This window comes from Centruroides sculpturatus, unplaced genomic scaffold (assembly GCF_000671375.1).
Source record: "Centruroides sculpturatus isolate CEXI.00-Female unplaced genomic scaffold, Cexi_2.0 scaffold2525, whole genome shotgun sequence".
Taxonomy (NCBI): domain Eukaryota; kingdom Metazoa; phylum Arthropoda; class Arachnida; order Scorpiones; family Buthidae; genus Centruroides; species Centruroides sculpturatus.
Window position 1 is genome coordinate 1 of NW_019386616.1, and position 16,214 is coordinate 16,214.

The following is a 16,214-nucleotide window of genomic DNA, read 5'->3' on the forward strand; positions in this document are numbered from 1 at the left end:
AATATAAAAATAACTTTAAATTAAAGTAAAATTTGTTTATTTTTGGTTCGTGTTTCCCTATTCTTATCTACTCTATGTTAAAATGACTTATTTAATGCTGTTTCATCTAGTGCTTTGTCATTTAGGAACACATCCCCCTGCTTAAGTGGGGTCTTACTGTATACGAGTAGCCCTCAGTTTATGCCAGTTCAATTTACACCGCTGCACAATTTGCCATTTTGCTGTGTAATTCCCCGATTTTCCCTATGCTAGATTTGACTAGATTTTGTCCAGATTTGACCAATCCTAGTGAGATACGAGTCCACTACGACACCACGTGTTGTGGCAGAATCATGCCTCGTTGGGATTGGTCAGATCTAGTTCAATACAGAACGTTAGATTTGAATGAGCTGCGGACCCGACATAGAGCTACAGTAAAGCAGAGATGTGGATTGGTCAACCGCCTGCCCATCGTAGCACATACATAGATCAATTTCAGCGGAAAAGTTTGAGTTTGCTTTGGTCTCGCTAAGAAGAAGTCGTTTCATCTTGCCAAAGAAAAGTGGATATCGTCTGGCTTAATTAATTAAGAAGGCGTCATTTGGCTGACGAGGAGTGGATTCGTCTGAACATCGACAAGTCGTGTTTCGTAGAAGAGTCATCTCATTGTAAGGTGTTTTACTGGACGGACTTTTACGAGAAAAGAACATTAGTAAGCCTAGGCACTCTGGGTTTGGACACTATTTATTGGACATCAATTAATTTTCAACTTGACTCCATGTATTCAAGAATAAAGGAGGGTTATTATGTCAGATAAAAGAAGTGCACCAAAGTTAACTAAACATGTTTACAGCAATCAATCTCCTTAAAAACAAAAATGGAAGTTATTCGACAAATGGAAAATGGACAAACATGCCCTAATGTCTGTAGATCTTTGAACTTACCTCCATCGACTGTTACTACCATTATGAAAAATGCAGATAAAATTAAACACTCTGCTCAACAGTCTACAGCAGTAAATGTAAAACATGTAAGTTACAGTAGGGGTAACATTTTTTAAAAAATGGAAAAATTGTTATCGTTATGGGTGGATGATGCAAATCAAAAAAACATTCCCTTGACTCAAGCTGCTATAACTAAAAAAGCAAACTCAATTTTTGATAATCTTAAGGAGACAGATGGAGGTGAAGAAACTTTTTTGGGAAGCAAGGGTTGGTTTATGAGATTTAAATTCTGAAATAACTGTTGTAGTGTAAAATTATGTGGTGAAGCAGCAAGTGTGGATGTTGCGGCAGTGGTTGCTTTTCCTAAGGAATTTCAGGATTATGTAGAACAAGGCAACTATTCTCCAGACCTAATCTACAACATTGATGAGACTGGGCTTTATTGGAAAAAGTTACCAGCACAAACTTTTATTTCTTGTGAAAAATGTTCTGCTCCAGATTTTAAAGTGGCAAAAGACAGATTACAGATTAACTCTTTTGTTGGGCGCCAATGTTTCAGGAACTTTGAAACTTAAACCGATATTAGTGTATCATTTACAGACACCACATGCTTTAAAGTGTCTAAATAAAGATATGTTGCCAGTTTATTGGAAATGGAACAAGAAAGCTTGGGTCACACAAGATGTTTTCACAGATTGGTACACAAATTATTTTTGCCCTACTGTGCTTTGCTTTTGTGAAGAAAATAAATTACCACCCAAGGCACTTCTCTTGGACGATGCTCCAGGACATCCTCAAAACCTTGATGAAATATGAACACCATTAGATGTCAAAGTTGTTTATTTTACATGCTTCCCAACACAACATCTATTTTGCAACCAATGGATCAGGGAGTTATTGCAACCTTCAAAGCTTATTATCTCCATAATACATTCATGGAAATGATGAGAGTTTTAGACCCTTCAGACAAAACAGTTAAAGACTATTGGCGGTCTTTCGATATTTTGAAAGGCATTAAAAACATCAAGTTGGCTTGGATGAAGTTTCATCAAAATGCTTAAATGGAGTTTGGCGTAAACTTCTACCAGCATTCATGCACGATTTTGAAGAAGTAGCACATCAGGAGAATTTAATTGAAGACATTACCAGACTTGTGCACGATGTGGGATTGGAAGATGTTACAGCTGAAGATGTGACAGAACTTTTAGAAGTTCATGATCAGCCACTCTCGAATGAAGACTTAGAAGAATTATACAGAGAATTAGATTGTGAACAGTCAGAGAAGAAAGAAAACAAAGAAGAAACTCCAATAAAAACGGCAGATCTAAAGCATATCCTTTCAACTATGGAAAATTTGACGGATGAACTTTGAGTTAGACAATGATCGGGAGCAAAGTGCGAATGTAAAAAGGAGCATCATCACATCCATTCAACCATATTCCGAAATTCTTAATGAAAAAAAACAAAAATGTAAACAATTAAAGATGGATACTTTTTCTGAAAAATGTAAGAGATCCGAAACTAATTATATGTATTTTGTATTATATTGTATTAATAAACAAAATTATTTGCTTATTTTTTACTTATGTAGAACCTAACCCTATACGTCACTGTAAATATGGGTTCATTTTATGCTGATTTGATTTGCGCTGGCTTTTGTGGGAACGGAACTGCAGTGTAAACCGAGGGCTACCTGTATTAGTCTTATTTACATATTGAATTAAATGAAATTCATAGTAAGATGAGATAAATTTAGGTAATTATTTCTAAGCATACACCAATTCTTTCTTAATTTTATTCACAATCGAGACATATAAGATAAAAATTCTGTGTTTTGGAAATGTCTGAATGTTCATCCATGTAAATTTAATTCAATAATTTTGTGATTATTTCATTTAGTTTTTAATGATATTGAATTCTAAATGAATAGACTAACACCCATAATTAAAATCATACTTATTTAGTTTTAAACATTGGAAGCCAGTATAAATATCATGCTTAATTAACAATTGAAGTAAACATAGGTTGCCAACTGGAGAAAATCTCTTCAGGGAACATCCTAGTAAAAAATGGGGGATTTTCATATGAAACAATTTATTTCTTAAACATATACAGTAGAACCTTGATTATCCGGATTGTTCAAAATAAACAAAAATTTTACGAATTTGCTGATTTGCACTTGGCGAATTATGACACTGTTTATGTACGTGATGGAATGCATAACTTTTTTGTTTCAACAGTATCTCACCCAGCACAGTGGTCGTAAACTCTTAAATATATTTTACATTGTAATAAAAATATAACTTGACATACGTATTTATAAATAATTTATATTCAAATTACATCATTTCTATGACCAAGGGTGGTGTAAGGCATGGACGATGTGGATCATAGAAATAGACGCCTATGCCTTGTGGTCTGAAAGGCCTTGTGCATTTGCGCGAGGCCCTTCAGACCACAAGGCATAGGCGCAAACTTAAAAGCACAAATGCCAGCACAAACTTAAAAGCCACAAATGCGACAAAAAATTTTACTCATCATAAAACGATAAATAGTTTGTCAAATTTTTATTCATAAAAATGCAGTTTCAACTGCTTTTTATTTTATAAAATCCATCTTCTTGCGCCACCAGAGGGCCTTTTAAACAATAGGTAGTCCGTTAGTGCTGGTCAGTAGTAGTCCAAATTCAATACAAACATTTGTTTCTTGAAAATTTGATCACAATTTAAATACAGTATTTATTTTTAATATTACTGATATGTCATCGAAAATAAAACGTGTTGTATTATCATTAAAAGACAAAGTATTTGTTTCGATTATCCGAATTTTTCCTTATCCGGATTACCTTCACCCCCAATTAGTCTGGATAATCGAGGTTCTACTGTATTTACTTTGAGATCATACTTCAGAAAGCTTTTTATCTTTTAGTACAGGATTCCTTTGAATTTAACTTAATTATCAATTGACTATTAATTTCAAAACATGTTACAGAACACTTATTTCAGTTTTCCATCCAAAACATGTTCATAAGAGAGAGAAAACTTTATATAAAAGCATTAGTAACTAGAATACTCAAACAAAATGACAATAATTTGACTAAGTTTGGCAGTGGTTTACTATAATTCAAAATTACATAGGAAAATTAATTTATATAGTCTATCTTGGAGAGAGCATTTGTTGCATAATTCATTGCATTCTATTTTACAAATAAAAGGAGTGTTCTCAACCTATCAGTAAATTACAATTTATGCATGTATTTTGAATCTTGCAATCCTTATTTTCAACCAATTTACAAGTCTGCTTCAAGACTGTAAATTGGCTGAAAACATTTGTTCCATGATTCAATTTATTGCTGGAAAAGTACAGATAATGTCTTTTTGATTTTATCATCAAATCTCAGGTTATTTATCAAAAAAGAATCTGTTTTCTGAGCTGGCTTCTTGGATACTTTTTTAAAAATTTTGTCTAGAAAAGCTAAAAACATTGGCAACAACGAAAGCTTCTTAAAAGCAAGTCTGATTCTATATACAAGCATTGGCACGAATCCTTGTGAGATCAGCGACTGATTAAGCTAACTTTGCTTGTCAATCTATCACATGTCAATGGTCCACAATACACTTAAAACATATTTATTGAAAATGAAATACATGTAACAAATTTCTTTAATAGTGTCGTTTAAAAATGTTTTGCAGGATTTTCATGCATCTTTGCACGTTGAGGAATTTTGTTTAAAAACGTACGACAGTCCCTCACAATTCAGGATAGTCGGTAACCCAGGTACACACCAGAACAATGCCATATAGCACATTTTTAGGAAAAGTGAGTTTTATGCAAAACATTAATGCCATGGTTCTCAATCTTTTTGAAGTCTGGGAACACTAAATTTTGACATTTTTTTTTATGGAACACTTTAAATACAGCTTTAAAGCAGGGGTAGCAAACCTTTTTGAAATCAAGAGCGCACTCAGTCTAGTACAGTGGTTCCTAATTAGTTTTTCCTGCATACCACTTCAAGAAAAAGCTCAAACTCGTGTACCCCTTATAGCAGAAATTCATATTAATCCATACTAATATTATAAATTTGAAGGTAATTCTGTCTGTCAGTCACCTTTTCACATCTAAACTGCTGAACAGGTTTTAATAAAATTTGGCACAGAGATAACTTACATGTTGGAGATGGACATAGGCTACATTTTACTGCGAGAAAATATCTTATTCCCACGAGAAAATTCGATATAATGCGGGCAAAGTCGTGGGTAGACAGCTAGTGATAAATAGAATAAGTTTTTTACATTTATTATCTTTAAAATACAATTCTAATAATAATGAAAACAACATAAGGTTATTTAATTTTAATGTGACAAATGAGCATGATTTTCTTTGCACAACTTTGTAAAATCTGGTTGTTTTTTGGTCAGCTTCAGTCTCAAGTCATCTTCGAGTTGAAGTCAGTGACGATGTTTAGTTTTCATGCTTGTCATGGCTGAAAATCTGCTCTCGCAGAGGTACGTTGTGCAAAATGGTAGTAAATATTTTATTGCCGCTTCGCTGACATGATAATAATGTTAATTGTACAATTTTTGTTTCTTGTGTAAGAATTTCATTTAGGTATTGTCACAAATGCAATTTTTTTGAAATTTTGAGAATAGTTATAGTTATTCGAGAATATTTTAGTTATAAATAAACAAATTTGTGCATTCGACATCATGATGTAAATTACCGAATTTTTGATGGTCCACCCATTACTTTTTTGATTGCTTCATCTCATGCATTTAAATTTTAAATCGACCAATTTTAGATTGCTGCGCGCACCCCTTCATGCAATTTCATATACCCCTGTGGGTACGCATACCACTAATTGGGAACCATTGGTCTAGTATATTATATCATTGGCATTTACATTACATTCCCATACAAAAATTATTTTACATAGTATTAATTTTTCTTTCGCAACAATTCTCAATCGTACATTTGATTTTTTCACGGAACACTCGAAGTTGCTTCACGGAGCACCCACTTCCCACGGACCACGAATCGAGAACCACAGCATTAATGCATAGCACAGAACAAACACCAATAGGTCTAATTCCCGTCTACGAATGCTTTTAATATTTGTATACCCAAAAGGTTTGGAACGTCGCCATATAGCAAACGAGATATCCAACACAGAGTAATCTCATTTTGTCCCGTGCTCTATACAGTTTGTTCTGGGACGAACTTCAATTATCTGTTATAGAAATAACTCTTTTTAAACTTGCAATAATTTCCAATACAATAAATATAAAATTATTTGACAAAATGAAATTTCTAAATATGTTTAATTAATTATAGATTTCCACAATTATTCAGCAATATGGATTCATAAAAAAATCAAAACATTTTATAACTTAAACTTAATAAGAGTTTCATTGGGTTATTTTATATATGTTAGACTCAAATATTGAAATATTTTTGCTAGTACTATGTTTGCTTGTTTATTATTAGAGAAACAACATATTCTGTGTTTATACACCAGATTTCCTTTACTCGCATGTGATTTAGTATGGATTTTTCTTCTTCCTAATGATTCAGTAGCCATAATTTTTTTATATAAAACTCAAAAACACACAAATAATTCCGAAATAACTTCAGTAAAAATGAATCATTCTCTAACATAACATTAAACAGGCTTCTCTCTAACTCAGTACAAAAATCATATTATAAATGCTCAATAAGTTGTTATCATAGCATATTAATGTGTAAAATTTATTAAATTTTACCTGATATTCGATAATTGCTTTAGTATTTTCCGGAATGTCTTCGTAGAAACATTGCTTGGCATTATCGGGAAGCTCGAATGTTAACTCCACGCTCAAGCAAGCTTGTAAGCAACATAAAAGCGCGAGAATGGTTAAATATAACGTTTCCATCATTGAGATCACCTACTAAACATGTATTAAATCTTTTAAAATTATTAAATCTCTTTCAAAACAGCAAAGTATGATGATTTTATCCAAACTTAGCCGGATTGCAACGTGTCCTAACAAACTACCATCAACCTAACGTGGACTTACGTCATTTTCGATATCGCTCATTTGATTGGTTTCTACACTCTCAAAACAAATAATCTAGCTAATCTCAGATATCGTAACAATCTATGATATTTTTCTATTGGAGTAAAACGCACATTAATAAAAAATTAAATTTTCAAACTCTGAATATTAAGATGAATAATATAAAATTTATTTTCGAATATTTTTAAAACTTAATATTTCGGACCGATCGATTGTTTTTATTACTTTTAAACTTCAGATTCGTTCGTGTAAAATTGTGTAATTTAAAAATAAGCTTTATTTATTTATTTACTTTTTTTTAATGTCTAAAAATACTTGCATATATTTTTGCAAATAGCTACCTCTAACGGGAAAATATGAAACTACACACATTTGTTTTAAAATAATACATACAATACAAAAAGCTTTATGTAGACTATAAAAATTCTTTAATTCGAGCTATTAAAATATTTAATTATCCGAATGAATTTTTATGCTTCTTTCCGTAAATGATTATTGGAGACAATTATATAAAAAGAAAGTTTAGTTTTGCCTTTCATTAAAAAGAAAATTTTATTTCTTTTGTACTCTATCACAATATAGTTTTATATATATTATTATTATGTAAAACAGACTTTTTTGTTGAAGGTTTAAATAAACAAAAATAGACAACTTAAAAATTTTAAAAACAGCTCTTAAACATGATTTTATTTTATTTTTTTTAACTATAAGAAACTTTCCATTCCAGACTTCCTGCAATAATCGAACAACAAATGAGAAGCGACGTTTAAAATGGTCTTAAGATCTACTCCTTTTCCGATACTAAAAAGAACAAAGAAAAATAAAATAAGGATTAATTAATTATTTTTTAAAAATCATGTTTAAATTTTAAATTAAGTTTACAGTAGATCCCCCCTATAACACTGTAGATAATTCTGTGTTATATGAATTCCATGCTGTACGAGTCACTTAGATTTTACAAATACGTGTGCCGGGCTGTGAACAGACTCACGTATTTGTAAAATCTAAGTGACTCGTACAACATGGAATTCATATAAAACGGAATTATCAGTGTTATAAGGGGGATCTACTGTATTCTAACTTACTTGCAAAGTAGATCTCCTAAAACCATTCCGTCTTTAGACAGCAAAATGCACCTTCTCTTAAGCACAAGAAGAGCCAAGCATACAAATAAGTCAAACGTTAAATCAGAATTGTTAATTGGTTCGCCGTAATAAATTCTTCTTCCTGGATTAAAAATCGCAAAAGAATATTTGAATTTAACATATTCACTAAGTATTTATAACAACAAAATTACAGACCAGCTTGCTTTATCGCTATTTCTCCAAACTGTTTTACTCTCTGAGTTTCCAGTGAATTCATCTCTAAATAGCGGCTAGATAATATTTCAAACAGTCTCAGGGCATCATTATATTCTAGTTCTCTTTTAAAAGTGACTAAAAACCATCTTTAAAAAAAGGTTTATATATTAAAAAACATAGACTTACATATAAATAAAACAATGTTTTTACCTAGTGAATAGCTGAGTGGCAATTTGTGCTTCAATAAGAAAAAAGTATAATTCCGGATCAATTCTCTCCAGTAAGTTACAAAATGTATCTAAATTATACATTATAAAATCAGATTATATTCAATGTATGTCGATAAAAAAAAAAACATCTACAATACTGAATTACCCAATTTTTTCACCATTCCATCGGGATGATAATCTTGCTGAGTGTTTTCTATATACTTAACAAAACACCAATAAGCTTCGAACTAGAATTTAAATTTGTAAAGTTATAAATATTAATATGTATTAGGATTACATACATACGTATATTAGCTATATATTTCATATATAAAAATTCAAAAAAAGGCCGATGTTATTAATCAAAAGCCAAATGACCGCCACAATGAATCTGGCTATTATTTTTTGGCTACCAATAATAATTAAATTACATTTAGAATTTAAATCTTGTTAGAACAGTTGCTTTTCCCTCCATTTTGACTTTTTGCCCTAAGGAATCTTTTTCCCGAGACCGATGTCAACCTACTTCTCTAGGGATGCGGTCGACAACCTCTGACCTCACGGACCACTAAACTCACAATTTTAGTGTGAATTATAACAAATTAGTATGAAGTTTGCTGCTATTTGTTTTAACGAGAAATTATATTAAAATTAAGCATTCCAAATGTATAAAATTAAAGCTGTATCAAATAAGTTACTTTTTACATTTTGTTCCAACATTTAGTTAACTTTATATAATAAGATTATATAGTTTAGATTTATATAAATCAAAAAGTAATTAGAAATGTAATGTGGAAAGCTAAAAAACTCAATAATAAGAAACCTTTATAATTTTGGGGGCTTATGGGTTGCACAAGCAAAATAATAATGTATAATAAAAAGCAAATCAAATATAGTGTTATGATTTTTAGATTTTTATGTGAATAATAGCAGAATATTTTAAATGGAATATATTTAAAAAAAAAGGTTTTAATAAGGCACATTAATAATAAACGACGCCTTTAGCCCACGACTTTAATTTAGATATAGAGTTAGATAGCCTAATAAATAGGATTTAACAATTTGGAGGGCTTATCACACCAAGACCGACAGAAAAAATACCAGATCTTCTACAAAAAAGTTAGTCTTAACCAATACAAAAGGAATTTTTGATAAAGACTAACTTTTTTGTAGAAGATCTGGTATTTTTTCTGTCGGTCTTGGTGTGATAAGCCCTCCAAATTGTTAAATCCTATTTATTAGGCTGTCTAACTATCTAAATAAGGCGCATTGTTGTCACGTTTTCGGTAAAAGAAATTGTTTGTTTATATATATATATATATTCACACACACACACTTATTTGTACATTTAAAAATATATTATATTTTTAAATGTACAAACAAATGTAATGCAGATAAACATTAATTACAGAAGGAAAAAAGAATATCTGTAATCTAATGTAATTAAACAATACTCAGAAAATTCTAAGTTATGATAGAGAATGTTTGGATAACATCACTTCAATAATAGTTGAAATTTTATGCTTCTTCCGTAGACCATGCATCCCTGTTTAGGATAGGGAGAGATATAAGAAAAAAGAAAAGAAAACTTAGGGGAGGAATGGACATGGTAATTAAACCATGATGATTTTTATCGGTTCTAACAATATAAGGTTAAATTACCTTATAACATCACGTCTATATTTAGACATGTGGAACTAAAACTAATACAGTGCCCTTCTGTTCTACCAAGTAAGAATGACTTTAAACGCCTAAGTTGTATCCACATAGAATGATAGCACGCTATCAAGTTGAATACACGTAAGTTCAACTATTTTTAAAAATTGTAAAGCATTATTCTCAAAATAGAATTCCTGTAATGTCCAGTTTTTCAAATAAAAAAAAAATTGTTCAATAAATATATATAGTGTCTGCATTGATACTTTTTTTAAAGTAAAAACAAGATTGAAATATAACTTTAGTAAATATATTTTCGAGCGTTTTGTAGCGTTGTTTTCAAATATTTATCCATGTTTATCCTAACGCTTAGAAGAATTGTTTCTAGGACTATCTTCCTGTTTAAAATCCTCAAAAGATTTTAAAAAGGGTTTTGAACTAAAAAGGACTAGATTTCAGATGACTTTTCATAATTACAAATAAAAAAGATATCTATTTTAACTAATTACTGTAGATATATTTAATATTGCTATTAAGGAATAAAGGATAACTTACCTCGGAATCGAGTACTACTAAAAACCTACTTAAAATATCATTCATTCCTTGAGTATAACCGATTTGTGGATGAAATGCAGAAAATATGATAAGAATGTTGCGTGCTATGTCTAAATGAGGATTATCGTCACCGCTGTAAATAAAAAATTTCGAAAAATTTAATAATACTGTAATAATAAAAAAAGTCAAATTTAAAGCTCTTTCTACCCTGACAAAAAAGACTCTATTAATGAGTACTAATAGGGCCTTTTATAGGGCCCATCGTAGGTTCGGCCAGGCCCAAAATGGAGCGGGTGGTGAGAGGCGGGTCCTGACACATGCCGGACGTTCTATCCCCCCAAAAAACTCGTGGAGTTTTCTGGTTTCCCCAGAATTGATGGGGTAAGGCAACGCAACACGTGAGAAATCTGCGGAGGGGAATGCTTACCGGGTGGACTTTCTATGAGAAACTGGCCCCTATTCAGGTGCTAGATATGTGATGAAAGCCCGGAAAATTCCGCGTTGGGTCAGGCACGTGGGCCCATTACACATTAATGTCCCCCTATCCTCCAAAGAGGTAGGCTGATGTCTTAACGTTAACGCTCTGGGAAAGTTTGGGGTTCTCTCTCTCTCTTTGANGAAGGACAGGTAGGCAGACAACAATGGGAATTTATAGGTCTAATTTTTTTTCAAATTGCAGCCCAATAACTTAATCACACAGAGACAATAGTTTGCTACAACTGATTACATTTTTACAGATTATTTAAAATAAAGCTAATTAATATTTTGATACAACTACGCGTAATCGTGTTCAATTGAACTTGTGATGCTTCCGCGAATTATTTTCCTCCAGGTTTTTCTTCTAATAGTTTAAAAATTTCATTCCTAAATTCGGAGTAAAATCTATAACTAAAGATGAAATAACGGAAAATGTACACGTATGTCGGAACAACTAAACATTCAACTTAGAGAACTTACATGAACGTCATTTCACGTGACCAAATCGTCATCACTCCGCCATATTTGTTCCGTGTTGTTCGTGAGTATATAGTTGGGTTTGCATCTGAACGTCTATCGAGTTTAGACGATAGCAAAACATTCTGTTATGTATAACAGAGGGAAAATATGGGAGCATAGTGATAACGATATGTTTTTAATCCTTAGATGTGTAATACAAAAAATTAAAGGTGTCTTACACTATAAATTTAGCTGGACTTACTAGGCACACTGAAAACACTACTACAATATCAGAGATAATAATAACACCCAAATTTTGTTATTTTAGTGAATAAAATTATACAGAAAAACAGTAAATTAAAAGAAATCAAAATAATTTTTATATACCGTAATTTACATAATTACATTAATGATTTAAACAATTACTTTGCATAGAAATTTGTTATAATTAATGATTAAAAACAAAACATTGAATCTTACTTTTTCCAAACAGCCATATTTAGCGAATAAAATGATTTTCGATTGCGTTATATACTCAATAATAAAATATAACAGTAGAAGTTTTATCATCTCTTCACTATTGGCAATATAAACATAAGTTACAGATGGTGAACAGGCGCAGCTGGAACTTTTAATAAACCTTAATTGACAATGTACTTTTTCGGAGATGAATCATAGAGAACATGTTTAATAAGAAATTATAAGACCTAATGAATACTGAAGGTGTACTTTACCCTCGTGATTATTTTATCATGAGTTAAGGTGTAATCGTCTGGTTTTTTATTGATTAGATACGTAAAAAAAAATATATATATATATATATATACACACACACACACACTTGTTTGTACATTTAAAAATATATTATATTTTTAAATGTACAAACAAATGTAATGCAGATAAACATTAATTACAGAAGGAAAAAAGAATATCTGTAATCTAATGTAATTAAACAATACTCAGAAAATTCTAAGTTATGATAGAGAATGTTTGGATAACATCNACTTTACCCTCGTGATTATTTTATCATGAGTTAAGGTGTAATCGTCTGGTTTTTTATTGATTAGATACGTAAAAAAAAATATATATATATATATATAAATGAAAGGTATCAATTCAAAATATCTCTGTCATCGATAAAACGACTTTGTGTCAATAGGTTTCGTTTTAAAAACATTCTGAATTGATGTAATTTGTTTATTCGTATTGTTTATATTTGTAATAGAGTGAGGGTTACATAGCCTAGGCGGTTAAGATGTCAACGTGAAATTTTTCACGGGTAATCTGTCCCGAATTTGACGGGCCCGCCCCCGATCACGCCCCACTGTGGACCCGATAAAATCACGGATGTATGAAAAAAGTCCTCTTAGTACCTGCAGGGCGGAGAGTTAAAGGTGGAAAAAATATATATGTAAATACTTGTTGCCTTATTTCATGGAGATTAATTGAGGAATAAATGATATGTAATATGTAACGTGTGAATTTTTCCTTTCGCTGACCGTATGTGATTGATTCTTCAAGATTTTTCGCACACTTTATCAGAAAGAAAATATAATTTGGTTTGGTTTGATAGAATAAAGCAAAGACAGGCGCCTCCCGGAAATACTTATGATGGGAAATTGGTTCATATTTAGGTTTTAGACAGGTAAGGGGTATATGCAAAACTCGTCTTAGACGGGTGGATGGACGAGCGGTTAAGGTGACAGCTTACCACAGAATCGAACTCAGACGCGTCAAAACTCCCCATGATTTTTTCGGAGTGGTCCGTCCTGATATGTCTCCAAGTGAATAACACTTGGAGAAAGAAAATTTGATCGTATCCACTAGTAAAAAACGTTGATGGGTTAGATCTAGAAATCACAAATCCAAGCCATTGGAAAAATACTTCTATCGACTGATCTTCAGTTACGATGCAAAATCTAATTTCCTTTAATTTCACAAAAGATTACTACTTTTCCCTGTTCATTTCATATTGGGGCACTAAGAATTTGCATGTCTATCACAGGTTCATCAAGCTCAAAATCAGAAGCCAGGTGATGTGGAACAGAACCCAAAACGTCCTGGTCATAAGTCTTATTACCAAAGTATTGAAATTTTTGAGAGTCCAATGGAAACTTTTTTCATTTATCACTTTTCCTTTCTAAGAGCATTAGGAGGGTCTTTTCTAATCATACTCATCGTGGGTTCATGAAGGCTCACAATGGAAACGGCTGGGTGTTAAGGGATAGAGCTCGATATATCTTAGACACAATGCCTATAAAAAATTCCTGCGGTTCTTTGCCCAAATCCCCAAAATGGTAGGCTGACGCTTTACCACCTTGGCCATCGGTCGTCATTTGGGACCCTAATCAACTTCACCAAAATGATAGGTTTACGCCTTTTCCAATTTACTCAATCAGGTAAAGATCATGTTTACTGTTTATTAAAGTCTACATCATTAATGGCCGTATTCGCAATCAAGAATCGAGAAGTTAACCAATAATTGCTCACTTACTAAAAGCAAAATTAATGGTAATTGGCAGTGCCGTAACTAGGCAGGTGCAACAGATGCACCCGCACAGGGCCCACTTGGAAGAGGGGCCCAAAATGCATGTATTTGTTTTATTACTTTCCCAAACCTAATTAATTAAGGGGCCTAAATGCAAATTCCTGCACAGGGCACAGGAATGGCTAGTTACGGCACTGGTAATTGGTTAGCTTCTAACTCTTTATCCTTGGTTGAGAATACAACTTTAAATGAACAAAAATTATTGTGACATCGTCACAATGCTGGGCTGCAACTTTTAATCATATTTTTAATTTAATTCAAAATATGTGCCCCCGATCTGAAATTAGTAGGGTCTTACCCCTATACATCATACTTTTCCCGATAACAACAGAGTCATTCCGGTCATCTATCTAACTCCGTTCTGGGAAAAATTCTTTGAATTGACTTTTGGTCCAAACCGGAAGTTCGTATACAGTTAATCGGGGCCTCCTGTCTCTAAGCTTTCCATACCTGGTCTCGACATTCATCTATTTAACACCGTTCTCGAGATTAAAGAAGGACAGGTAGGCAGACAACAATGGGAATTTATAGGTCTAATTTTTTTTCAAATTGCAGCCCAATAACTTAATCACACAGAGACAATAGTTTGCTACAACTGATTACATTTTTACAGATTATTTAAAATAAAGCTAATTAATATTTTGATACAACTACGCGTAATCGTGTTCAATTGAACTTGTGATGCTTCCGCGAATTATTTTCCTCCAGGTTTTTCTTCTAATAGTTTAAAAATTTCATTCCTAAATTCGGAGTAAAATCTATAACTAAAGATGAAATAACGGAAAATGTACACGTATGTCGGAACAACTAAACATTCAACTTAGAGAACTTACATGAACGTCATTTCACGTGACCAAATCGTCATCACTCCGCCATATTTGTTCCGTGTTGTTCGTGAGTATATAGTTGGGTTTGCATCTGAACGTCTATCGAGTTTAGACGATAGCAAAACATTCTGTTATGTATAACAGAGGGAAAATATGGGAGCATAGTGATAACGATATGTTTTTAATCCTTAGATGTGTAATACAAAAAATTAAAGGTGTCTTACACTATAAATTTAGCTGGACTTACTAGGCACACTGAAAACACTACTACAATATCAGAGACCATTACTACTACCCTCTGTACCTTTGCCATCTTTAACATAATATTCAAAGGATGCGAGACTGTTTTGAAATTCAAGGGTGGTGCCGATCACTAAAAAGATTAAGAAATACCGGTCTAAATCATAGTGGATAACGTTAAAACCCGCTGTATATATTGTAACAGGTTTGCCTTATGTCTGGAATTAGGTTCTATACATATCTGAAGTTTTTGGTTGTGTTCGAAATTTTTCATTTGCTGTTGCCAAATTATTTTCCACGTTATGGATGAAATTGAACTTATTAGCACAGGTTCATTTTCATATGAACCAAGAGCACCCACAAGGCAGCAGCATAACTAGGTTCTGCATAACTTGTAAGGGAAATCTCAAAGATCTGAAGTTCTGCGCTGCTTGGGTGTTTTTAAAAATTACACGTATCAAATTTTCTTCATGCAACATAAAAAAAAAACTGTTAAAAAAGTTATAATTTAAATTTTTCTTGGATTGTTAGGCCCCAAAAACTTTTTGCTGAGGATCTCAAAATTATAATTAGTCAACTGCTACAGGAAAGATTAAGAATAAAGAAAATCTCAGCAGGAGCAATTCCTCTCTCCTGACATTCTTTATTTTTCTTTGTTTTTTTTTAAAATAATTTTATAAGGTATTTTTATAAGCTTAAATTTATTTTAATACTCGTTATACTGAACTAAAACAATAGTTAGCGTGCAATCATATGACCCCTCTATTTTTAAGATGTATGCAGAGTATTTAGAACATACCACATTTTATAGGTTATAGTTTTTGATTCTTTTTTACACATTTATGATTTAATTCTCACATAAATGAAGATAGTAGAAACAAATAGTATTAGTAGTACTACTGTATAAGGATGATGATTTTAGTGGATCAATTGACTGGTTAGTTGATCTGAATTGTACTTGTATAT

The 16,214-nt window shown here is 32.1% G+C and overlaps 1 protein-coding gene and 1 pseudogene across 1 annotated transcript; one reads left to right on the forward strand and one right to left on the reverse strand.

Moving 5' to 3' along the window:
* The first annotated feature begins 54 nt into the window (after positions 1–54).
* Positions 55–2,300, forward strand: LOC111615425 (annotated as a pseudogene).
* A 5,328-nt stretch (positions 2,301–7,628) lies between these two features.
* On the reverse strand, positions 7,629–10,831 carry LOC111615423 (small G protein signaling modulator 1-like). The gene is made up of 6 exons (XM_023356839.1): positions 10,698–10,831; positions 8,653–8,734; positions 8,488–8,575; positions 8,278–8,423; positions 8,062–8,203; positions 7,629–7,777 (listed from the first exon to the last, which is right to left on the reverse strand). The coding sequence occupies exons 1-6, from the start codon at positions 10,740–10,742 to the stop codon at positions 7,681–7,683; spliced, it is 600 nt and encodes a 199-aa protein (XP_023212607.1). The 5' UTR covers positions 10,743–10,831; the 3' UTR covers positions 7,629–7,680.
* Between the last annotated feature and the right edge of the window lie 5,383 nt (positions 10,832–16,214).